At 41.0% G+C, this 25,635-nt stretch overlaps 1 protein-coding gene across 1 annotated transcript in view; it reads right to left on the reverse strand.

Moving 5' to 3' along the window:
- Positions 1-25,635, reverse strand: part of TMEM132C (transmembrane protein 132C) — a 181,021-nt gene that overhangs the window by 16,990 nt on the left and 138,396 nt on the right. Inside the window, exon 5 of the mRNA XM_053471773.1 lies at positions 11,619-11,762. Coding sequence (XP_053327748.1) covers positions 11,619-11,762 — 144 coding nt within the window. The remainder of the gene's footprint in view (positions 1-11,618; positions 11,763-25,635) is intronic.

The raw sequence follows: 25,635 nt of genomic DNA on the forward strand, positions 1-25,635 counted from the left end.
CAATAATGTAGGACAGGAAATATAAAACAAGAAAACGGCATGCAAACATTATAAAACCGAGTGATCAGCAGCATCATTGAGCACAAAGAGTACAAATTGGAAAGGAGAATAAAACTAATCCCAATTTTATTTTAAAAAAATTTGAAAAAATCTAAAAACAATAATGCTGGTTCTTTGTTATTTGAAATGGAAAATTTGGTTAATGTGGACAGGGAGAAAGCTGTTTTTTCTTCTGTTTACACCGAGGAAACATTGATGGCTGAGCTCCTGCTGGCTGATTTTACGGAACTGTCGCAACAAACATGGGACAGCAAAAGTGCTTAAACAACTAAACACGGTTTAAGGCAGATGTGGTGAACATATTTAAAAGGGATGAAAATCTCTGTGGGGCCAGTGAGCTTGATGTAGCGGTGAAATTATTTGGGTTTTTAAAGGCATGCATTTAAGAATACATCTTGAATCAGAATATATTTAGTAGTCAGTATGATTTTGTGAAAGACAAGTCTTGTCAAGCCAACCTAATAGCACCCACTGAAGAAGTCTGTAAAAATATAGATCTAGGATTGGCTATTTGGACTTTGCTATGGCATTTGAAACGGTTCCACACAAAAGCTTATTGTATGTACTTGGATTGGAAATTGGCTAAAAAAAAGAATGCATAGAGTTGTTGTAACTGGATATTTTTTAAAGAAAAGCAGAACATACAGGGCTATAAATGATAGAATAAACATTCATATTTTAGAGCTTAGTGATCCAAGGAGAAATCTGTTTGCCTTTTGGAGTGAAGAAGGATTTTTCCCCCTAAGTGGCAAAATCCAAAAATAGCATAATTGGCAGTAAAATAAACAGGGATTAAACAGGGATTAGTAAAATTGTTTACTTATAGGGTAGTCATATTCAGGCTTTCTTTTTTTCCTAAATTAATATTAAAATTTTGGGGGGTCGTCTTATAATCAGGGTCCTCTTATAATCGAGCAAATACAGTATATATGTATGCATGTAAATATGGTCATCACATATATTTATCGGCTACCACAAGTTAGAGATGAAACTTTATTTACAGATGAATCCAAGTGTTATGGCACTGCATCTTTACACTGACCTTTGTAGGTGGCACCATTACCTTGCCAATTATTTTTTTTATTTCTGATGCTCACCCATATTCCCTAAAACCCAACTTGTTTTGTTAACACTAGCTGCTCTTGTTAATATTGAGAATGTATTGTTTTAAGACCCGTGCTGTTTCAGCGATGCAGGGACCGATTCCTTTGTGATGCACTTTGTCTCATCCACTACGCTGATACACTGCAGATGTGCCTCCTTCATACTTAAGCTTCCTATAGCACAGAAGTCACAGATGGCACCTTCTTATACTTGAACTCTTAGTGTCTTGAGCTTATTTTCTTTTATATAGCCTTATTCTAGCCACTCTTACCCTTGTGTGCTCCCAGTTAGTTATGCATGCTCCTGATATTTCTTAGCTCCTCTGTTAACCTTAGCTACTCTTTTGCATTGCTAACTTCATTAATCCCTTGACCTTTTCTTGCTCTACAACATGAAGTTCCTGAGGGTTCATTCCTAAGGGTCTCTGACGAACCACATGAAGCTACTTCACTCCTGAAACTACCTCAAGCTGAAGTGGCTGGGGAGAAGAACTCCCGGAGTCTGCCCGTTCTCCTAATCTGACAGAGTACACTGTGACATGTGTCCTGACTGAAAAAGTCACACTTCTTACCAGCAAGCTCCTTTGGTAAAGTAGGTATCAACTGAGAGTTTAAGCACATGTTCTGCTTTAATGGAATAAATTGGGATGTGTGCTGGAACTAACAAGATGTTAACACTGACTGCACAAACTATTCTCTGCCAGCCTGACAGTTTCCCTGTGTCACTAATCAAAAATGCCATGTTCAAAATGTGTCAAATTTTCTTAAACATCCAAAGTTCTATCCATCATTGTCATTCAGTGTTTAGTATGGTTCATTTGTCACATCTAGTTACATTGCTGGTTAACTTAAAAACAAATTCATATTGTATTGGCTATGCTTCAGTTACATTAAAAACATGTGCTGAGACTGTTTATATATATATTGTGGTAAAGTGTATGGGAGAGTGGTTGATGGGATATATATCTCACCTGGTTACCTCAGCCAGGCATGGTAGCAAACCCAGGTGCTCTCAGGTGAGGCTTCCTAAGCTCGTTACTGGGGAGGAAGCCTTAAAAGAGAGGGCTGTTAGGTTTGCAAGGGGCGGGAGAACCTGAATGAAGGAGCAGCTACAGCCAGCGCTGCAGCCCACCAGGTATGAAGCTTTACCCCATACAAAACTGGTTACTTTGCTTTGTGACAGACCTTAGGCTGCTAGAGAGGTATCCTGCTGTTTAGTTAGAGCTGGACAGGCTTATAGTTTGTTTTGTTTACAAGGTGCTCTGTGACTACAACATCTAAATAAACGCGCTTTTACGTTGGAAACCTGTGTGAAACTGTCATTGCCGCCCCATGCGTGAGCTGTCCCCTACAATTGGTGGAGAATGCGGGCACAGTTGTGCTAGGAGCAACGGCAGGACAAAACACAGCATCTGAATCTTGTGGACATTTAAAGGGCCGGAAGCATATGTCCTGAGTGAAGGCTGCAGCACTGTAAGGCCCATCCGGCACAATGGAGGAAGTGATAAAGCAGCTGATACAGGCTAACCTGAGACATGAGCAGGCCTTGGAACAGCAACGGAAGTTTCATGCAGAGGCTTTTCACGCCCAGCAACATGCGCAACAGCAGACTATGGCCCAACAACAGGAAACGAATCGCCTGTTAATGGAGCAGATTGCTGCGCTCAGAGAGACTGTTGTGGCTCAGCCCCAACAAGTGGAGGCAAGCCCCCTTGAGACTGTTAACGTGAGGAGGGCCGTTCAGCGGGGCTTACAAAAAATGACACCCGACGACGACGTTGAGGCATACCTCACCGTATTTGAGAGAGTGGCGGAGAGAGAGAGACTGCCAGTTGCAGAGTGGGCAGAAGTGATTGCACCCTTCCTGACTGGTGAACCGCAAAAGGCCTACTATGACCTCGGGGAGCAGGATGTCCGGGACTTTACAAAACTAAAAATGGAGATCCTTGCTCGCCTGGGTGTTACGCCCGCTGTTCGGGCCAAGAGAGTCCACTGTTGGAAATACACCATGGACAAGCCTGCCAGGTCCCAGATGTATGATCTGATTCATCTTGTACGCAAGTGGCTGGAACCAGAATCCACTACACCAGCCCAGATTGTGGAAAAGGTGGTAATGGACCACTACCTCCGCGCCCTCCCGGCGGAGCTACAACGGTGGGTTGGGCATGGAGACCCCAGAACTGCTGAGCAGCTTGTCAACATGGTGGAAAGGTTCATAGCAACCGAGGACTTCCTCCGTGAGGTCCCTGCGGCACCAACACCTTCCAAGACTGTCAGACCCGCGACATCTTTGGGTAAGAGAGTTCCAGCTGGAGGTGTATGGGAAAATGTGAGAGAGAGCAGGGCTCTAGAGTTTGGGCAAGGGCAAAAGACTGATCCTGAACCCCTGGGACCCCACAATCCTAGAAAGGGCTCCCTACTAAGGAGGCCAGGGACCCCCCAGTGCTGGAGGTGCCATGAGTGGGGACACATAGCCGCCTATTGCCCTCTTAACTCAGAGCCCATGGTGTGTGACGCTAGTCGGCGTCAGTCCCTGTTTGCAGAACCGGTTTGTGCAGCCATTCCAGAATCAGAGACTGAGCCGCATTTTTGTATGGTGAAGATAGGTGACTGCTCCGTGAAGGCACTTTTGGACTCGGGTAGCCTGGTGACTTTGGTTCGGGCTGGCCTTGTGACTATGGACTACGTGCCGAACAAGCACATAAGAGTGCTATGCATCCACGGGGATATTGTAGCTTACCCTGTGGCCCCCATTAAGTTGGTGACCCCATCTGGAACTGTGACCTACGAAGTCGGAGTTGTAAAAAGACTTATGCATGCGGTTATTTTAGGCCGCGATTTCCCCTTGTTCTGGGAGTTGTGGAGAAGGGGGAACGTTTCTGCAGCTGGGGAACAAACTCCGGCAGAGTCTGTACCCCTCCCTGTAAATAATGGGTCAGGTGAGACGGCCATTGGGAACAATGATACCAGTAAGGGGCATGATGAAAAGGATCTAGGCCCACCCGAAATGTATAGTGAAGATTCTTTCCCCTTGCAGATGTTAGCTGGGGAGGAAGAAGAAGAAACTTCCCTACCAGGCCAACAGGTCTTAGATTTAGAAATGTCTCGGGGTAACTTCGGGACCGAGCAAGTGAGAGACCCCACTCTGGGAACTGCACGGGCAAATGTCACGGTAGTAAATGGGGTACCACAGGAACCCGAAGCTGACCAGAAATTTCCGCATTTTGCCATGAATGGGGATCTAGTGTACCGGGTCACCAAAGTTAACAAGGAAATTGTGGAACAGCTTCTGGTGCCAAAACCATACCGACACCTGGTGCTGGACATAGCCCATAACCATGTGTTTGGGGGGCACTTGGGGACTAATAAAACACAAGAGAGGGTCCTCCAAAGATTTTATTGGCCTGGGGTATATGAAGAAGTAAAAAGGTATTGTGAGTCATGCCCCACGTGCCAGAAGAGTGCCCCAACACCACACTTCCGTAGCCCCTTGGTGCCACTTCCCATCATTGAAGTACCATTTGAGAGAGTTGCCATGGATTTGGTAGGGCCCATTGTCAAATCTGCTAGGGGACACCAATACATTTTGGTTGTCTTGGATTATGCTACCCGGTACCCAGAGGCGGTACCCTTAAGAAACATGGCCTCCAAGAATATTGCTAGGGAGTTGTTTTACATGTTCTCTCGCACGGGGATCCCTAAAGAAATTCTTACTGACCAGGGTACGCCCTTTATGTCACGGGTCATGAAAGACCTGTGTAAGTTGTTTAAAATCGCTCACCTCCGTACCTCAGTGTACCACCCGCAAACAGACGGGTTAGTGGAGAGGTTTAACAAAACCCTAAAGCATATGCTAAAAAAGGTGGTAGAAAGGGATGGTCGGGATTGGGACTGTCTATTACCCTACCTCATGTTCTCTATCAGGGAGGTGCCCCAAGCGTCTACAGGGTTTTCCCCCTTTGAGTTAGTCTATGGCCGACATCCACGGGGTTTGTTAGATATTGCCAAAGAAACTTGGGAGACCGAGGCCACTCCATATAAGAGTGTTATTGAACATGTGGCTCAGATGCAGGAGCGAATAGCGACGGTGATGCCTATAGTTAAAACGCATCTGCAAAGAGCGCAGGAGGCCCAGAGCAGAATTTATAACAGATCTGCCAGGTTGAGGGCCTTTAATCCTGGGGACAGGGTCCTGGTTTTAGTGCCCACCGTCGAAAGTAAGTTTTTAGCCAAGTGGCAGGGTCCCTATGAGGTTGTAGAGAAGATGAGTGAGGTGAACTACAAGGTCCATCAACCGGGCAGGAGAAAACCCTTCCAGGTTTACCACGTAAACCTGATCAAGCCGTGGAAAGAGCGGGAGTCTTTGGGGGCGACCCAGGCAGGGGTCAAAGAAGTGGGGCAACCAATTCCCCCAGTAAGAATAGGAGAGGCACTGTCAGTGCCCCAGAAGCAGGAGGTGAGGGAGTTCCTGCAGGAAAACAGACGCAAGTTTTCGGACCTACCGGGCCGTACCCACCTCATAAAACACCATATTAAAACTGAGCCTCACAGTAAAGTGAACCTGAAGCCATACAGGATACCAGAAGCCCGTAGAGAGGCGGTATCCACGGAGGTCAGGCGCATGCGTGAATTAGGTGTTATTGAGGAATCTACTAGTGAATGGTCAAGCCCCATAGTGCTAATCCCAAAGCCCAACGGGACGTGGAGGTTCTGTAATGACTTCAGGAGATTAAATGAGGTCTCAAAGTTTGATGCGTACCCCATGCCCCGAGTGGATGAACTGGTTGAGAGGCTTGGGAAGGCAAGGTACATTACAACACTTGACCTTACAAAGGGCTATTGGCAGATACCGTTGACTGAGGAGGCTAAAGAGAAGACTGCCTTTTCCACTCCAGAGGGCCTGTTCCAGTATGTTGTGATGCCATTTGGGTTACATGGGGCCCCTGCTACCTTCCAGAGGCTGATGGATCTGATTTTGAGACCACATCGTGATTATGCCGCTGCTTACCTGGACGATGTGGTAATTTTTTCGTCTGACTGGAAAAGTCACCTCGGTAAGGTACAGGGCGTGTTAGACTCCATTAGTGATGCAGGCCTAACCATAAACCCTGAAAAATGTGCAGTGGGTCTGGAGGAAGCAAGATACCTGGGTTATATCATTGGTAGGGGGCTGGTTAAACCCCAGATCAATAAGATTGAGGCGATACAGAACTGGCCTAGGCCAGTAACAAAGAAACAAGTGAGGGCTTTCCTTGGCATAACCGGGTACTACCGTCGGTTCGTGCCCAATTTTGCCTCCATGGCCACACCATTGACAGACTTAACAAAGGGTGGTAAGTCAGTGATGGTAAAGTGGAACCCCGAGGCAGAAAGGGCTTTTCAGAGTCTGAAGTCTGCCCTGTGTGACCAGCCAGTGCTCGTTTCCCCTGATTTTAGGAAACCGTTTCTGGTTCAGACAGACGCGTCTGCTAGAGGTTTGGGGGCAGTTTTGTCACAAGTGGTTAATGGGGAAGAACACCCAGTGCTGTTCTTGAGTAGGAAACTGACCCCAGCCGAGGAAAATTATGCCATAGTGGAAAGGGAGTGTCTCGCCATCAAGTGGGCGTTGGAGTCTCTGAGATATTATCTCCTGGGCAGGGAATTCGTGTTGGTAACTGACCATGCTCCTCTGGCATGGATGAAACAGAATAAGGAGAGGAATGCAAGAGTGACGAGATGGTTTCTCTCCTTGCAAAACTTTAGATTTACAGTGGAGCATAGACCAGGGAAGTTACATGGGAATGCGGATGCGTTGTCCAGGGTGTACTGTATGGTTGCTGACGCTGTCCAGACCTCTGGTCTGGAGTCGACGGGGGGGATATGTGGTAAAGTGTATGGGAGAGTGGTTGATGGGATATATATCTCACCTGGTTACCTCAGCCAGGCATGGTAGCAAACCCAGGTGCTCTCAGGTGAGGCTTCCTAAGCTCGTTACTGGGGAGGAAGCCTTAAAAGAGAGGGCTGTTAGGTTTGCAAGGGGAGGGAGAACCTGAATGAAGGAGCAGCTACAGCCAGCGCTGCAGCCCACCAGGTATGAAGCTTTACCCCATACAAAACTGGTTACTTTGCTTTGTGACAGACCTTAGGCTGCTAGAGAGGTATCCTGCTGTTTAGTTAGAGCCGGACAGGCTTATAGTTTGTTTTGTTTACAAGGTGCTCTGTGACTACAACATCTAAATAAACGCGCTTTTACGTTGGAAACCTGTGTGAAACTGTCATTGCCGCCCCATGCGTGAGCTGTCCCCTACAATATATATATATATATATATATATATATATATATATATATATATATATATATATATATATATATATATTATGTTGTAGGATGTCTAGCAGTCGAAATGCAGCTACATCTGATGCCATCTGTATTAGGATGACAAGAAATCTACTCTAACTCTTAGTTATACCTTAATTGCCAATCCAATAAATTGTATTATACACTACATAGTTCTCTCATACAGCTCATCAACTTCACCAGACTAAAATCATCCTGTTTATAAGAAGTACTATAAACTGCACATGAAAATCAATTGTACAATTATAGGAAAATATAGGAAATATTTTAACTTCACTAACACAGGACAGTGTGCAGAATACCGTGGCTAGTAAGTATTAAAAAGAAATAAATTGTTCCACAATCAATACGCTATACTATGTGTGTCACTGTAGCAGTTGCTGACGCTGCCTTATGAATATAATGGATTGATTTAAATAACAGAATTTGACAGCAGGTAAGGACCATTCGGCCCATTTAGTCTACCTAGTTTTCTTGATGTAAAGATTCAACCATTAATCAGTCCTAGATTCAGGGTAGCCATATCCTCATACAGAATATATATATATATATATATATATATATATATATATATATATATATATATATATATATATATATATATATATAATATTATATTTATAATCTTAAAGAGAAAGGGTTACATTTTAAATTAAATTTTTCATTTGATCCCCCCCTCGCAAATGCATGGAACAATTGCGCAGGAAGTAATTTATTTGCCATGTACCATACCATGTAGTTTAATATGCATTTGTCTTTAGTGAGACTGTGTAGGACATTGTAGTGTCCTTTTAAAGGGTTTTATTTAAAAGTTAACTATTGCACTTATGTGATTGTCTATAACCACTGACATTAAAGTTGAAAACCATATAAATACAACCAACCAACTGTACTGAATCACTCCAGATATCGTAAGGACTACCTTGACCCAATGCATGATTTTGAAAAAAAGTTATCTTAAGATAAAATCTAATATGCTGCTTCCACCCTCCATCACTAATCTGTAATTAGTAGTCTAGTAAGTGTCATAATTATAGGAATTAATTAGTAATTTATAATTATTCATTTCACTGATTCATTTACAGCAAGGTCAAGGTACTTGACATTGCCTGATTTGTTGCCAAATATTGTGGGATACATGTTCAATATTGAGGACTGAAGCTTTGTTATATGCTCCTACACACTGGCCATTTTGAGCTCCTAAAAATGAGAGGCCTCAGAGAAACAAAAGGGACACATGGTTTTGGATCCTCAAGGGTGACTTCTTAAGTGTCCTAACAGAGGGACATCTGAAAAAAAGAGAACAATGAGGGAGGAAATGTGACTCTACTACATCACAAGAAGTATCTGCTATGGGATACCATGTGAAAAAAGCAGGGGTAAGCAGAATATATGTACAGGGCCAACAATGTCCATGACAAGGCTTGTGGAAGTCAAAAGTGCCTTGGGGGCCCAAAGCCTGTTGCTGCTACCCATTGGAATAAGGGATGTAAAAATAATAGTCAGCTTTGAATTCCCACTCTTAAACACATTCTTTGAAGTAAAAGGGAGTAAAATGTAAATGATCGTCTCTTTACACAGCATGGCACCCACAGACCAGTCTCTCGTTTAATTATACTGATCGTCTCTTCTGACTGTTAAGCATGAACACATAAAATGTGTATAATGAGAAAGGAAACTAAAAAGCAGCCATCTTCTGTGAGATTTCAGCAGTTATCACATCTAAAACATTTCATCCAGTGTCCTAAAGGCATTTAGAAATGTTGCACAGCGAGAAGCTAATTTTTCATACCAGAGAATGTAAAAAAAAAAAAAAAAAAAAAAAAACGACAGAAAAGGAACTCAAAATATACACTCATGTATTTGGTTTGTGGTGGGATATTAAAAGTAGGTTTTAATTTTATTTTAAATAGCATTTAAACATATCACCATGAATACATGTTACTTTCACTATACTTCATAAAAAAGAATTAACATTTCATTTGTACCCTTAAGTATTTGAATCACACAAAGGATTATAAACCAGATAAAGCAAAATAAACAATAGCCTTGTTGGTTTGTGGTGTTGCTTTGGTAAAGTGCCGCTATAGCCTAGTGCTATTTCATTTAACGTAACACAGCAAAATGGAAACAAGGCAGCACAGACAACATTTTAAGGATGCCAAAAATTTTGGGACACCAAATGCTCTAATTATAAAGGAATATGAAACAACAGACTTATTTTGGACCAAGTTGTAGTATAAGTTTATGTTTACTGTAAGGTGTCAGAAGAAAGAAATAGGTTAAATTCAATTTCAACCCTTCCCCATCAAAGCCTAAAATAAGCACTGTGGGTGCTCACTTCAAGAGGCTGCAATTGTGTTTACTTGATTCTAAGAATATAGTAATCATAAAACACACAATCAAGCACCAGTACACGAGACTGCAGAACACAAGCAATGACTACGTTTAAAAGGAAGAAGAATTATTTTGGTGCCAGATAAATGAAAGCCCCGTACCTTCCATGTGTTCTGGTTTCCACGTGGCAGTCATGATTTTCAGGCATTGTTGCACTGACCGGCTTTTGCGGGCAGTAGGAATCATGGGCTGATTGGGGAGATCATAATATCTGACTGGCCCTGGGAGCTGTAAAATCACTGTTGAGGCACAATCCTCCATCATGGTCACTTCACAACACTCTGCAGTTGAGCGCTGCAATGTGGCTCTTGGGGTAACGAGGTCAGATAGCCTTGCCCTGGCTCCACCTGCTCCCACCGCTAGCCATTTACCTCAACACAGGAATCCTGATTTGGATAAACTGGAATGCTGGGAGTATGAAGGTCTGAATGGAAGTCCTTTTGGTTAATGATATCCCTTCTCCACACCCCACCCTTTCACAGGCTTCCATTAAAACAGGAGAGCAACATAGCAAACAGGAACACATAAATCAACTGGGAGGTATAATTATGCAGACCCTGCTTAACAAAATGAGAGGAAAAACTGTATGGAACAAAATAATTTCACTTTCAACCTAAAAACAGGAAGTCGTGGTCACTGTTTTCATTGTAAACACAAAAAGTGGCCTTAGAGTACATACAGTATACTGCCTTTTTTTTCTTAGAAAATACCATTACATTGGTTTATTACTTGTGCTGAACTGTGAAGGGTAAAGCTAATAGAATATCCAAGGGTGGCTCAAGATTTTAGTGCCCTGATGTAAGAGGGTACATCTTTAATTATGCTTAAACTAAGGACAGCAATCCATATTTTGATGTCAAGTTAAGATAGATTTGTCACACTTGGAGAGCACTCAAACTTACATTCTCGGATGGGGGCTTTATAGATCAGTGGATGTCTTAAGTAGCTGTGTCTATGGTTTGCCAATGAAATTGTATGAAGCTCCAGCTTCCCATGTAACTCCTGACAGGAGAGACACTGAACATCAATAATATGGATGCTTGTTTTTTAATGATAAGCATGAATTCATTTTTCCCAAAGGTTCTCCTCCTTTCTCATATGATTATGCAGAATCTTTCATTTACCCTTTGTAAGCTTTCAGACCGGTAACTCTAAAAGAGGATTGATATTGCAAACATTTTGTACATTAAATATTATTATTTTTTTTAATGAAATGACATGTTTGCACATCAGATACTACGACTTGTCAACAAGTTAAAAATCCTTCTGTAGCAGAGAAACTCACAGAATTATAAATTTAAAGACAAAGAAATTTGTTGACGTTAGTTAGAAAATTAACAGGATTGCATCATCTTGTAAAGTGTTCAAAAAGGTATAAATCATGAACAAAATCTGTTCAACCACCCATTCGTATAATCTGTACAGCTGTTCATGATGTTTTCACATAAGCAATGGCACATCAATCAGTCTCACGTTAATTCTGAAATATTCACCTATGTTCATAAAAGATCAACCAGCCTTAATCTAAGAAGATTCTAAAACCTGTACTTTACACACAATCAGCAGACCAGTTTTGGGAAGCTTTAGTTGCGTTTCCAAGTGAAGTCCCCAATGGATGCAACAGCAAAAAAATGTTTTGTAAAAAATGTTTTTTAGAGAAATCCATAAACCCAGGCTTGTGGCTGGTTTCCAATTGCAGTATTTGAGGGGAAATGACTTACTTTTACAACATCTTCATCTGTGGACTTACACTCCACCAGCTCAGAAATATCTGACACATAACCATTTTCCTCCACTGAAACCACCTTAATGGGCACCGCCACTGTCTTCCCAGTGAGAATGGCTGTATTCAGGATCTCCGTGTCCTACAAAAAAAAAGAAAAACAAGCACATGTTTATTGTTCATTGTATTTTATTTTAATCCACATAAAGTATCAATGCGTGGTTAAAAAAGCAAGTTTCAGTGTGGTGTGCATTCAATTAATCCTCTAAAACGTTACTAAACATTTATTCCCCTAAGGAACATTATATAACACTATATATTAGCACAATTTTGTCCAGCACTTTTAACACATATTGCACTGTGGTGGTTTATACTTAAGGGGACTTACTTTGCTATATGTTCAACCATATTGCACTTGAAATATCTTTTTCACATTCTCCCATTTAAGGGACACTCTAACGCCCCATGCAGCTTCTACTATGAATAGTGTCTATTAAAGCACTTCGTAAGTATTTTATTATACATACCTTAGACCTTTTTTCAAGTGACTTTAAGGAGACGCTGCATATCCACAGCTTAAACATGATGCCCCCACCATGGTCCCGCTTTTCAAGCCACTGATTGGCTGCTTAAGCAGCCAATCAACCGCAGGAAAGCACTCCTTTTGAAACCAATGTGAGCTCTTCAGCTGGAACTAACTGGAAATGAGTACAATGTGTGGACAGTAGTAGATACGTTCAGCCAAACACATCTACTTCAAGACTAGAAGCTGCAAGTGGAAAAAGAGGTAAATACACATTGGGGATTCTGCAGAGGGACACCATGAAAATGTAAAGGTGCCATTCAGTAATCATATGCATGACAGGGTATATGATGGCAGGAATGTCCCTTTAATAAATTTCTATGTCTGCAGCTATTACCTGGACTATTATACCAACCCATTTTATGGAGGCTGGGGTTACTGTAGCATTGGGGGAGGCCTAATAAAAAGGTCCTTTTCTAGTACCTCTAGAACATAACATAGTTTGTTGACCGGCAGGTATTCTTCAAGGTGAATAACCTGAGCATAGTTGGTCATCATTTTTCAGCGTGGACTGATGATGATAGCCCAAATTGCCGCAGTTACTAACTTCACAGCTTGTCTGCATTCGTTTTATCTTTTGTAAGCCGTATCCAGCTGTTATACATCTGCAAATATATGTCAGCTAGAACCTGCTGTAGAAATGATTTGTTGCTTTGTAGCTGCAGCACGAGGCAAAACCTCATCTCATACATTTTGCAGACTGTTTTTTTCTTATCTTGTCTGAAGACTTCATATGTTCATCACAACTTGACCACATGGTTCAGTGGGGTAATGAAGACAATTTCACCCATGTGCATAGCTTGGTTATTGAAAACACTCAAATTCCCTGTGTTTTTCCTCTCCTGTTTGTGTTTATGAAGCAGTAAACTTTGATTTTCATGTGAATGCTGAATTTAGCATTTTTTTTTCATAAATTGTAAAAGTGAATTTGCATACGCTTTACTTATGTGTTATGTTCCTCCCTCCGCAATATTTCACTTTTGTTTTACCAAGACATTTTATGCAAAATGGTAACTTTGTAGGAAGAACGGTTCAAAGAACAATTTCTACAATTTTTGTTTCTGCCATATTATAAACAAAACGATGAGTATTAGGGCTGTAGAACACGTTGATGCACTCATACCCACTGAACTGTGGAACATTGGGGGAGGAAAAAGAAAGGCAATTGGTTCCCAAAGAAAGACGCTTAACATGTATGCAATTATTATTCAAATCCATGTTTAACTTAATAAACATTCCCCCCAGACATGATGATATTATGCCTAATGCATTCAAGTGGTTAAGTAGCGTCACCTACATCCCACGTGATGACTTCAAGTAGGAGAGCTGTCCCACTTCAGTTAATAAAAACACTGCTTTGTTTAACTGACATTATTATAAACAAAACAGGAAACTCTTTACGTAAGGGCTTATGTTACTCTGAGGAATAAGCCAATTAGTTCTTAGCGCTGGTATGTAGACAATTGCTATTCAGTTGTACACTGGAAAGCATTCAAATGGGACTAATTTAGGTACTAATTTAACATTAACTTGGGCAGAATGAAAAAGCGAAGTGACAGCTACTAAATGCAATTCACCAGAGTTATGGCTTTAGTAAGAATTTGGTTACAGAATGAAAAAAGGGGGTGATTTTTGTTTCTCCCTTTTAAAGAGGAAATTATTGGGTATTCCTCGTTAGGAGCACAGGAGAAATCAGCCCTTTTATACAGTAAATATTTTCGTGGTGGTAAAACAGAGACACGCAGGCTTTACAACATCTATAAGCAGTACCTTGGAGAGCAACAAGCTTTCACTGATATTGGTTTCTGATGGTGAGTAATGATGGATCCATTCCCTGCTGAGTTAGTTTATTTTGTTGTGTAGCTTTTATCCAGTTCAACTACGGCATACTACAAAAAGCACCTATTTAAACTCGTAAATTATTCAGTTGCATAAAGTGCATGCCACTGATTTGAGGCATTTCCTGGCAATTAAAAGGTTAGTTTTATCTACAGTTTCTTACATCCTCTATACTGATGTATTTGCTTTTGCCACTACCCTTGGCCGGAACTAGGAGAACACCCGAGCGGCCCATACACTATGGATATCAAACTATGGAGGCTTTGTAAATGTGCCGGTTGAGGAGATAAGAGATCTTGTAACCCTCTGCAGAATCTCCCTATACATTTGCTTCTCATCATCACCTTGGCTTGCAGGAGATGCGTTTGGCCGAATCATGTCCTGTTGCCCTTGCCTGCGTGATATCAACAGGAAGTGTGCATGGGCAAAAGCTGCTTCCCTACCCAAAGAAAGTGATCCAGAGACAACCTCCAAGCAGAGGTTAATACAGTAAGGGAATTTAAACATGTATTGGATAGACATATAGATATCCAGAGTCTAAGACAAGAACAAAGAACTGAAGCTCCGGTTTCTTCTAGAGGTAAGTAATTTTGGAGGTCGAAGTATTTTAATATATATTCTTGGATGACGAGGCAGCATGGGACACTATGCCCCCCTTTAATAGTACAGTTCCTTATGTGTGTTCCTTGACTATGTTTTACTGGGAACTGAACATATAATTCCTGTAACATGTACTGAATAGTCCCCTGACATGTGACTTTGATTTATAGCATCCGGATAGACAGCCAAATATTTTAAAAAGTCTTGAAATTAGGAGAGTCTGTGGCCTAAAGCAGCCTGAATCTCACAAACTAGACATGGCGTCTTTGAAGTACACACAGTTAATATAAACGCACAGAGAAAAATATATTCCAACTAACCACTGCTTTGATGTGGAGCATTAAAATTGCCTGTATTACTAAAATTCAATTACATTATCAGTTAATATTAAAACTCTTCCTTCTGCCTTCAGAAAATGTTATCAAAAGGGAAAAAAGGCTATTTCTCTTTGCAATTTTAAATAAAAAATCTTGGCAGTCTTCACAATTGTAAGAAAACATTTTTTTTTATTTTCTTAACCAGCTGGAGCATAAATGTTAGCCCAACCGATTATCACAGACAGTAGTTCTTAAATGCTTAAAGCAACAGTATCAAAAAATATGGTTTTATGCTCCCATTTTTCCAATATGGCTGAAAGAGGAAGTCTGCATGACATAAAGTGGGTGGCAAGTATGTCTATGTAGCCAATGCAAGCAAAAAAAAAATCATCAAAAAGAATAGGAGGAAGCGGCTGCCACAACATTCTATATGAACAGATTTTCAAAGAGTTCACGCCATAGAGGGTAATCCCCCGATGTGCAAAGGGGTATCTAATCATTACCGGGTCCGTCTAAAACTTAAAATATAAAAACTCTTTTTGATATATTGTCTTAGCCTATTATATTTGGGTACGTAGAAAGAACATAAACACCCTCAAAAATATTGGATGTTAAACTGGCTGAAAATCAGTGCTTATGATGTCATTAAATTGAAGAAAGAAAGAAAAAAGCATTAGAAAAAAATAATACTGGATAGTATAAAGATGACTTTGTGTTGACTATTTGTAAAATGTACACTTAATCCCGTGGTGATTTTAGTTTTCAATCTGACAGGTATTGGTATGATTAACCAGAATGAGGAATCTGCACACTCCAAAAGAACCCATGTGCTTAACTGTGCCAGGAAGGGCCAGTTCCCCAGTAAATCCAGTAGGTAAATAAAGGCTCCAGGCACTCAAGAGTTCCAACGTCAGGCAGATTTATTGAGACAAAAAAAAAAAAAGTTTCGACCTCACAATGAGGTCTTTTTCAAGTTGTTGGTATGACGTGATGAACACATAACTTTTATTATGTATGGATCATCCAGTTGAGCACTCAGATATCCAGGGAGGGCTAATATCTCTCCTAACTAACAACCATCTGACATAAACTGGTTGTCATGCCCTGTATTTGAGTTTTATTATCATTCCATTTCATTTATTGAGATCCAGCATGTTACATAATGGACTACAACTGCCGTCATCCTCAGAGTACTACAGGTGCAAAAAGGGTGCCATACTTGTAGTTGTGTTTTGTAGCTATATTTTTATCTTTAAATAATTATGTACTTCTTATGCGTGCCTATCATGTGCAATGCTGCATGCTATCACCTACATGTGTTTCATGTGCAATCTACATGTATGTAAAAAAGCACTATGAGGTTTTAGGACATTTAGTAAAAGTGACAAGTGCTAAATAATGTTATTTTTCACTTTTGTTTATATGGGGAAATAATAATCTTTTACTGTTGTTACTTATAACCACAGCAATACTAAGACTACATTGGCCCTGGGACAAATCTGTTAGTACCTCTGTCACTCACAGGGTTAAATAAAATATTTTTAATTAAACATCTGTACTTTTTTATAGTGTGCTGTTCTATCATTATCTTCAAAGCTTAAAATATGAGCAGATTATTCCCCCCCCCCCCAAATTGTCTATCATGATCAATGTGTATCTACAGTGTAGTACCCTCCGGCATTTGTCTTTTTTTGGTCTGGAGAAGCAGTGATGTTAAGAGAAGTTAGATTCGGTTCAGTGGAAAGACAAGTATTAGTTTATTTGCTAAATCCAGTAGAGATATGGACTACTTTAGAATACTTTTTCTATTAAGTTATTTTTCCCCCAATGCCCAAAATAATAAACCCCATCTTTGTTTTGTGAAAAATAGAAAATGAAGCACAACGTTTTAGTTAGAAGGTTAATGGAGGGGATATAAATAATAGTTATATTCCATTTCCCCCCCACAATGAACAAGTCCTTATTAGATACACAAAGTGAAAAATGCATTTACACACTATAGAGTATATGGCATCATATATTCTTCACATGTTAAACAAGGCTGTCCTTAATATAGGGGGAACAGGTGCCCCATGCAGCTGTCCCTTGGGTCTCCTTTACAGCAAATATGGTCCAGTGGAGATACACTACATGGACAAAAGTATTGGGACACCTGACCATCAACATGGTCCACATGTCTTGGCATGTCCCCTTTAGCATACCAAGACATTCTGGACAATAGTATGCCTCCAACTTTGTGGGAATAGTTTGGGGAAGGCCCCTTTCTATGGGTATGACCATACCCCAGTGCACAAAGCAAGGTCCATAAAGACATGGTTGGACGAGTTTGGTGTGGAAGAATTTGACTGGCCTGCAGAGCCGATTGTAACTCCATCAAACACCTTTTAACCGGAATGGAGATTACGAGCCAGGCCTTCTCTTCCAACACCAGTGCCTGACCCCTCAAATGCGCTACTAGATGAATGGGGAAATTCCCACAGAAACCCTCCAAAATCTTGTGGAAAGCCTTCCCAGAAGAGTGAAAGCTTTTATAGCTGCAAAGGGGGGACCAACTTCATATCAATGTCTATGTATTTACAATGCAATGTCACAAAAATCCTTCCTGGTGTAATTGTCAGGTGTCCCAATACTTTTGTCCTTATAGTGTATGTGCATACCTGGGAACTTTTGAGCTCCGGCTACCCGGAGCTTTCCCTTGTGGGACGTGGCCAGGATTGAAGTATTTTCATTTATATTCACAAAGGTATATTTTTATTAGAAAATCTCTGCTATTTTGTGTAGAAGTTAGTTACACATTTTGTATCCATATAATAGGCTTCTTTATTACTTTTGTGATTTTCAATATTTGTTAACTTAGTTTTTTTTCTCTCTCTTGCATTCTCATCATAACCTAAGTTTTATACGAACAAATTATTTCCATTCCCTTCCAGCTAAACATCACCAGCCTACCACTCGGCAACCAAATCAAGTTTACATAAACCAAGAGAAATAATTCTTTAGTACTCATTTCTGCGACTCTGTAAAATTAAGAACTTTCCTGGAGGACTGTTAGGGAATATGTACTACAGACAAACCGAAATGATTTCATAATTCATATTTACTCCCAGCTAAGTACCCTACCATAGCCTGAATTAATTATCTATGTTTGAAAGCGCAAACAAGCTAAATATGATGACAAGGAAGGAAAAGCCGTATAATCTTTGAAGGATTGCAGCATAAATAAAAATTAGCCTCAAGACAATGTTAATTACACTTCTTCCATTACAAGTAAGGTAATTGAAGTGTTCATATTACAGCAAAGAGCCGGGCTGTTCCAAAAGGAAAATGTTAAGTTTAATGTACTAATTAAGGTATGGGGCTATAATAACGTACATGACAGATAGAAAATAAATGATGCCAAGAATGTATTTGTTTAGGTAATAGATAGAAAGCACGCTGCAGAGCCAGACATTCTGTACAGTCTATATAATCAAGAAGATTTGATTTGGGAAATGGGGAGATTTAGAAGTGGCCAGGTGATTTTGCTAATGTTCATTCATTAGATGCTGGTGAGATGTTGATGCCATACGAGCAAGGGGCCAAATGATTTGTAAAGCTTGGCCATATGCCAGGTGTTTAAATTGCCCTTGAAATTTCAAAACTAGCAATTTTTACCATGGTTCAACCTTACATTTTTAACAACCTGTGTCAATGCAGCTCTGACATAAGAGGTGTGCTACGATCTCATACTGCTACATGGAAGAGAGAGGAAAATCTTTTAACTGGTCAACATTCCCCAGGATATAAAGATGTAAATGCTGGGACCTCACCTCTTTGTTCTGGGACTGTCCGAAGTGTATTGAATTAAAATGTTCAGTTGCAGAACATAAGAAATTAGTTTTGTTAAGTTTTGTTTTAGCTTTGCATTTGTTATTATAATCATTTCTTTTTATATGTTAGTGTTATGGAGGGCCTTATATGTTAGTACCAGGATTTTAAATTTAATTCTAAAGGTAATAGGGAGCCAGAGTGGGGAAGCAGAAGAGGAGCGGCGTGCAAGGAAGATAAGCCTAGCAGCAGCAGCATTTAGGACAGACTGCACAGGAGAGAGTTGAGACAGCAGAATGCCAACCAGAAGAGTGTTGCAATAGTCAAGACGGGAAATGATAAGTGAATGAACCAGAGTTTTTGTGGATTCTTGGGTGAGGAATGGGCGGATGTGAGAGATGTTTTTAGGTGCAAGCGGCAGGATCTGGAAACGGACTGAATGTGAGGGATGAAGGAGAGGTCAAGGATGACCCAAGGCATCGGGCCTGGTTAGTAGGAGAGACAGTTGTGTTGTTAATGGTGATAGAGAATTCAGGTAGTGGAATGGAGATGGAAGGAGGGAAGATAATGAGTTCAGTTTTAGAAAGATTAAGTTTCAGGTAGTGTTGTGACATCCATAAAGAAATAGCAGACAAGCAGTTGGCAATACGGGACATGAGAGATGGAGAGAGATCAGGAGATGGACAGAGACAGGTAGATTTGGGTCAAATAAGTTGATTAGTTTGCCAAGAGATAAAGTATAAAGAGAGAGCAGCAGAGGGTCAAGGACGGAACCTTGGGGGACGCCAACCAAAAGTGGAAAGGGTGATGATGTCTTGCCAGAGAAGCTGACAAAGAAGATCCAGGAGACAGCTGTGTCTCGAATAGACTTGTGCATTCGTCTTCGGGCGAACATGGAAACGAACACGAAGAGTGCGTTTTCGTGTTCGTTCCGAAGACACGCCGAAGAGAAGACGGCGGCGGTAAAACGTAGGCGAAGACGATGACACACACCACGAAGATCTTCGTGATTGTCTTCGTCTACCATTCTTCCCCCCCTCTTTTAACTTACCTTGTCTTTGCGGCTTCGCGGCATCGCGGCATAGTGGCAGTTCCCGGAAGTTCGCCGTCACGGGTTACAGGGCAGTGCGAATGAGCCTATTGGTCGCCTACAGGGACCTCCTCTGGCATCAACCAATTTGTTGATGCCAGAGGAAGACCCTGCAGGTGACCAATAGGCTCACTCGCACGGTCTTTGTAACCCCTAACAGCGAACCTATGGATTTCCGCTCCCGTTAACCCCTTCGATGCTGCGTTATCTAACACAGCATCGAAGGGGTTAACCGGAGCGGAAATCCATAGGTTAAAGGGCCGTGCAAGCGACCAATAGGCTCACTTGCACGGCCCCTTAACCCTTTAAAAAAAAGTTAACCCCTAACTAATTGAACAGGGAGGGAGACCAGTGGCATCGGCAGTGCCGATGCCACTGGTCTCCCTCCCTGTTCAATTAGTTAAATGTCCGTACGAGCGACTTTATTGGTCGCTCGTACGGACATTTAACCAGGCACAGACTAACTAATTGAACAGGGAGGGAGACCAGTGGCATCGGTCTCCCTCCCTGTTCAATTAGTTAAAGACCAGTGGCATCGGCAGGGCAAGTTGCAGCATTGGGGTTTTAAAACCCCAATGCTGCAACTTACCCTGCTGATGCCACTGGTCTCCCTCCCTGTTCAATTAGTTAAATGTCCGTACGAGCGACTTTATTGGTCGCTCGTACGGACATTTAACCTGGCACAGACTAACGAATTGAACAGGGAATGAGACCAGTGGCATCGGTCTCCCTCCCTGTTCAATTAGTTAAAGACCAGTGGCATCGGCAGGGCAAGTTGCAGCATTGGGGTTTTAAAACCTCAATGCTGCAACTTACCCTGCCGATGCCACTGGTCTCCCTCCCTGTTCAATTAGTTAAATGTCCGTACGAGCGACTTTATTGTTCGCTCGTACGGACATTTAATTAATTGAACAGGGAGGGAGACCAGTGGGATGTGCCGGGTAAGTTGTAGCATTGGGGTTTTAAAAGTCTGCACGAGCGACCAACAGAGTCGCTCGTGCAGACTTTTAAAACCCCAATGCTGCAACTTACCCGGCACATCCCACTGGTCTCCCTGTTCTATCAGTTAAATGTCCGTACGAACGACTTTATTGGTCGCTCGTACGGACATTTAACTGATAGAACAGGGACACCAGTGGGATGTGCCGGGTAAGTTACAGCATCAGGAGCCTAAAAGTCTGTACGAGCGACCAACAGAGTCGCTCGTACAGACTTTTAAAATCCCAATGCTGCAACTTACCCGGCAGATCTCACTGGTCTCCCTGTTCTATCAGTTAATAAATGATAGAACAGGGAGACCAGCGGGATCTGCCGAACAATTACGGCACCAGGTGTATAACAGTCTGTACGAGCGACCGTATTGGTCGCCAGCAGGGGGCTCGTCTGCCATCAACCAATGGCAGACGAGCCCCCTGCTGACGACCAATAGAGTTGCTCATACGGACATTTAAACTCCTGGCGCCAGAGCGGCTTTAACCCCGTTTTAACCCCTTAACCGGGGAAAACGAAGAAAACCCGAACACGAAGAATGTCCGCGAATATTCGCCCGAAGAGAAGACAGGACCAGGCGAATATTCGCGGAATACGAAGTTTTTTTTTGCCGAAGACGAGCACGAAGACGAACACGAAGAGCCCCCTGGTGCCCAAGTCTAGTCTCGAATGCCTGTAGAAGAAAGTGAGTCAAGAAGAAGGTGGTGATCAACAGTATCAAATGAGGGGGATCCAATGCTATTAGAATAGAGAAGTGACCTCCAAGTCATTGGAGACTTTTGTTAGAGCCGTTTCAGTAGAAGGAAGGGGTTTGAAACCAGACTGTAGTAGGTCAAGGAGGTAATTAGAGGAGAGGAAGTTAGTAAGGCGATTGTGTACAATCTGTTCAAGCAACTTAGAGGTAAAAGAAAGCAGAGAGATAGGGTGGCAGTTAATCAGACAGATGGGATCTGAGGAGGGATTGTTTTAGAATGGGTGTGATTAGCGCATGCTTGAAGGCTTTTGGTACAGTTATAGATGATAGAGAAAGATTAAATAGGTGGGTAAGTGATGGACCAAGGGATGGATATGGAGACTTTGTGAGGCGTGATGGGATCAGGGGGACAGTTTGTTGGGTGAGAAGAAGAAAGAAGAGTGGCTATGTCTTCTTCAGTTGTAGGGGAAAAGGTAATATGCGATGAGTGGAGAGAGTGGTGGTGGGTGGTGTAAAGAAGAGAGGTCTTGTCTAATAGTTTCGAAGTAACTTTGAAGTGGATAGAAAGATCCTGGGTAGTGAGAGATGTTTGGGGCGTGGGTATGGAGGGACAGAGAAGGGAGTTGAAGGTAAAAAAAAGGCATCGCGGGTTAGAAGAAACGGAGGATATGAGAGTAGATAAGTAGAGCTGTTTGGGAAGAGAGAGGGCAGATTTGTAGGTAGGAAGCATTAATTTATAGTGAGTAAAGTCTTCGCTGGATTTAGATTTTCCGAAGCAGTGTTCAGCCGTGCGGCAGCACTTCTGAAGAAACCGTGTGGTTTTGGTATGCCACAGTTGTCGTTTCAATTGTCGTGGGTAACATATAGTAACTGGAGCTATGCTGTCAAGAGATGAGGCAAGTGTATTGTTATAAAAAGAGGCTACTGCGTCTGGACAGGAAAGAGTTAATATGGAAGGTAAGATAGGTTCTAGTGAGGCTGACAGTTGGGTTAAGGGTATTATCTGGAAACGGCCTACAATTATGAGGTGAGCGGTGCAACTTTGTTTTGTTAGGGGTTAGCACTGGAGAAAAAGTTAGAAGTCTGAAAGGGAGCGTGCCAAAATATGTTATCATAAAGAAAGGTATGCAACCTTTCCACTGCTTATATCAAACAGATTATGGATGATGGTTTTATATATATATATATATATATATATATATATAAATATATATATATATATATAAAAATATATATATATTATACATACATATATATTAGAGTATATTGTAAACTTTGAAACACCCTGAGATCTAAATAGCCAACCAATACTGCGTATGGAGACTAATAGAATTCTAGACTTCCTATATCACGAACACAGCATATGGACCAATTGCTTTATGATCTGTCATTATCATTAGTTATGAATACATTCTCCTCTAGAAAACAGATTTTCTGATTCTTTTTTCTTACCTGGTAATAAAACTAAAGCTGCTTTATATGTTCAATAATGGTCAAGATTTTAGTGCTTTGTAATTTGCTACTAATGTCAGGAAGTGAACATTTGTAAGAATGATTTTAGGTGAAAACTTTATTGAGTGAAATAAAACATTAGGTTTTATTATTTAAAGTTGTGACATTTAATTTTCCAAAAATGAATGACCTGCCTAGAAACAGAGTATCTGACCAGTAATGGATTTTAATGGCTTACTCTTACGGTCACATTTCCATATCTCCTTTTTTACTGGCAATATTAAAAGTCAGGAGGAGTAGATTCAGACTGTTATAGTATTTTCAAAGGTTAAAGATATCAAAATGAGGTTGGAAAAATTACCAAAGTTTGGCAAGTGAAAAATAGAAAAACATGGTATCGCCGTACAAACCCATGAGAAAATGGATGCTTTAGGGCCAACGTAGAAAAGGATGTAAAGTGACATAAGCTTTCAGGACCTCATAGGTCTCTTCTTCACCCTTTTGTAGAGGTACACTCTGCCCCTTAAGAAAGGGGACATTTCTATAAACAATATCTTCCATTTCCAATAAAAAGCACATTTTTGGCAATGTATGTTAGTCCAAGTAAAAAAAACAGTCCAAATTTCTAAGTTACTCAATAGGAGGCAAATACAAAATACTGCGTATTTTGCTTTTTGGATCACCTTATACAATACTGTTCTCCTTTTACTTTTACATTCAGGCTTTCATTTTACTCTACTGATATACTGTAAGTGTCACATAGATCATATCTGTGTAGGTAATTTCCACGTCATCCAACACTGCCCTCTAGTGACTACTTGTGGAATAACTATTGACTGAGTGCCCAGAATAATGTTCAAGTCAGGACCTTTTATCCAACAAGGCGGTTCTGATATAACACTAATCAAATCTCCAGCAATTTGGGGAATATTCATGTGGTCCTTGTTTTCACTTATTAAATATTGCCTATTGATGAAAAAGGGATCTTTAAAAAAAAAGGTCTAACTCAGTCATTTGTCATTTTATTAGATCAGCCTAATGTTTTTTGTTGTGTCATCCAACAGTGGCAGAACCATAAAATATGTGATTGTAGCGTATTTTTGTGCTTTCCAGCTAATGTACAATATCCCAGCTTTCCGTCTAAGCAAATGGCTAGATGTAAAATTATCCTTTTGAACAAATATTTGTATCATCCATGAGTTTGTTAAATCCAATGTAATCCATTTGATTTTACTGATTAAGATATAGACATACCTGAGAACTCTCTAGGTTTATCCCAGGGTCTCCAAGCGAAGCCTTGCTTCTCATGGTGTGTGGCCGTACCAACTTCCCATCCACTCCCCGCTCACTAAAGACTGTAAAGGGTTAACCCTTCTTGTCCGTATACATGGCACCCTCCAACCCTAATGAAGCCATTTCCCCAAAAGAGAAGGAGCTCCCGGGTGCCTATTCTATGAAGTTCTCAGGTATGCATACAACAATTTTTTAAATCTTCTTCAGATGTAGGCCTCCATGAATCCAAATCTTAATCTATGAATATAGATCCATAGATCAGTCTAGTATCTGAGACCAATACGGCAATGTCCTAGTTGAAGTTAAAGCCATGTTTATAGTATTTTCTAGCTGCACCTTTAATCCAATGTGACATTTATAAAAATGAACTCTGTTATTGATTATTTTTGGGGGGTAAGTCTGTATTAAAGCTGTTACATGGTTAAGTACTGCTAGCTGTCAGAGAACATGTTTTTTCCTGAGACATTTTACAGTTTTCCCACTGTTAGCACGGAAGGAGTTATGCTAATTAAAGAGTTATCATACACCCTAAAAGCTTTTGGGCCAAAATGACACATTTCAGTTTACTGGAGAAATGACTAGCTAGTAATATTAGCTTTTACTGTCTATCTCTGCTATTTGCCAAAGTGCCACATTATCTTGTCAACTTGTGTTATTATAGACAACTCCTTTACACACTGCCAATTCACGAGCACTCAGTCTACTTTACCATCAAGCTTACGTAAGACCAGCTTCTAGAATATAAATATAGATGTATATATTTTACACTAGAAAGGCACAGGTCGATTTGATTATTATTTTCATGGCTAATGTATACCTGCCATAATCACTACAGCCTTCTCGCCTGTCAATGTTTCTCTCATACTGAAAGTAGCCTCAAGAAAAATGTCATTTTTCTTTCATTATCAGCATCAGTGCTGGAATCCACCAGCACTTGGGGATGTTTACAGTACTCATGAAGAAAAAGAGGGCTTGGTACCATGTAGAAGTTTCAGCAGTGGTCTAAGGGTGGTACCACCTCCTGCCATGGGCGTAGGAACCATGGGCGTAGGAACCCCTAAAAATCTGGGGGGGATAGCATTTTTACTGGTAGGGTATATTCTTGTTCAGTAAACTGGGAATTGTTCATGGCAAATTTTATATAAATGTATGTGTGGTGTGTGTGTACAATTTCCGCACAAAAAAAGTATCATGTTCAGTTTTCACAGACAAGCTCTTTATTAAACAAACAGGTCAAAGAAAATTAACCAAAAGTTTGGCCTATATTTCAGTTATTTCACTTAGAACAACCGGTAATAATACTTTAAGTAATGCACAATTGCCAAAATTTTAACAAAAGATCCTACAGAA

This window comes from Spea bombifrons, chromosome 1 (genome assembly GCF_027358695.1).
Source record: "Spea bombifrons isolate aSpeBom1 chromosome 1, aSpeBom1.2.pri, whole genome shotgun sequence".
Classification (NCBI taxonomy): Eukaryota; Metazoa; Chordata; class Amphibia; order Anura; family Pelobatidae; genus Spea; species Spea bombifrons.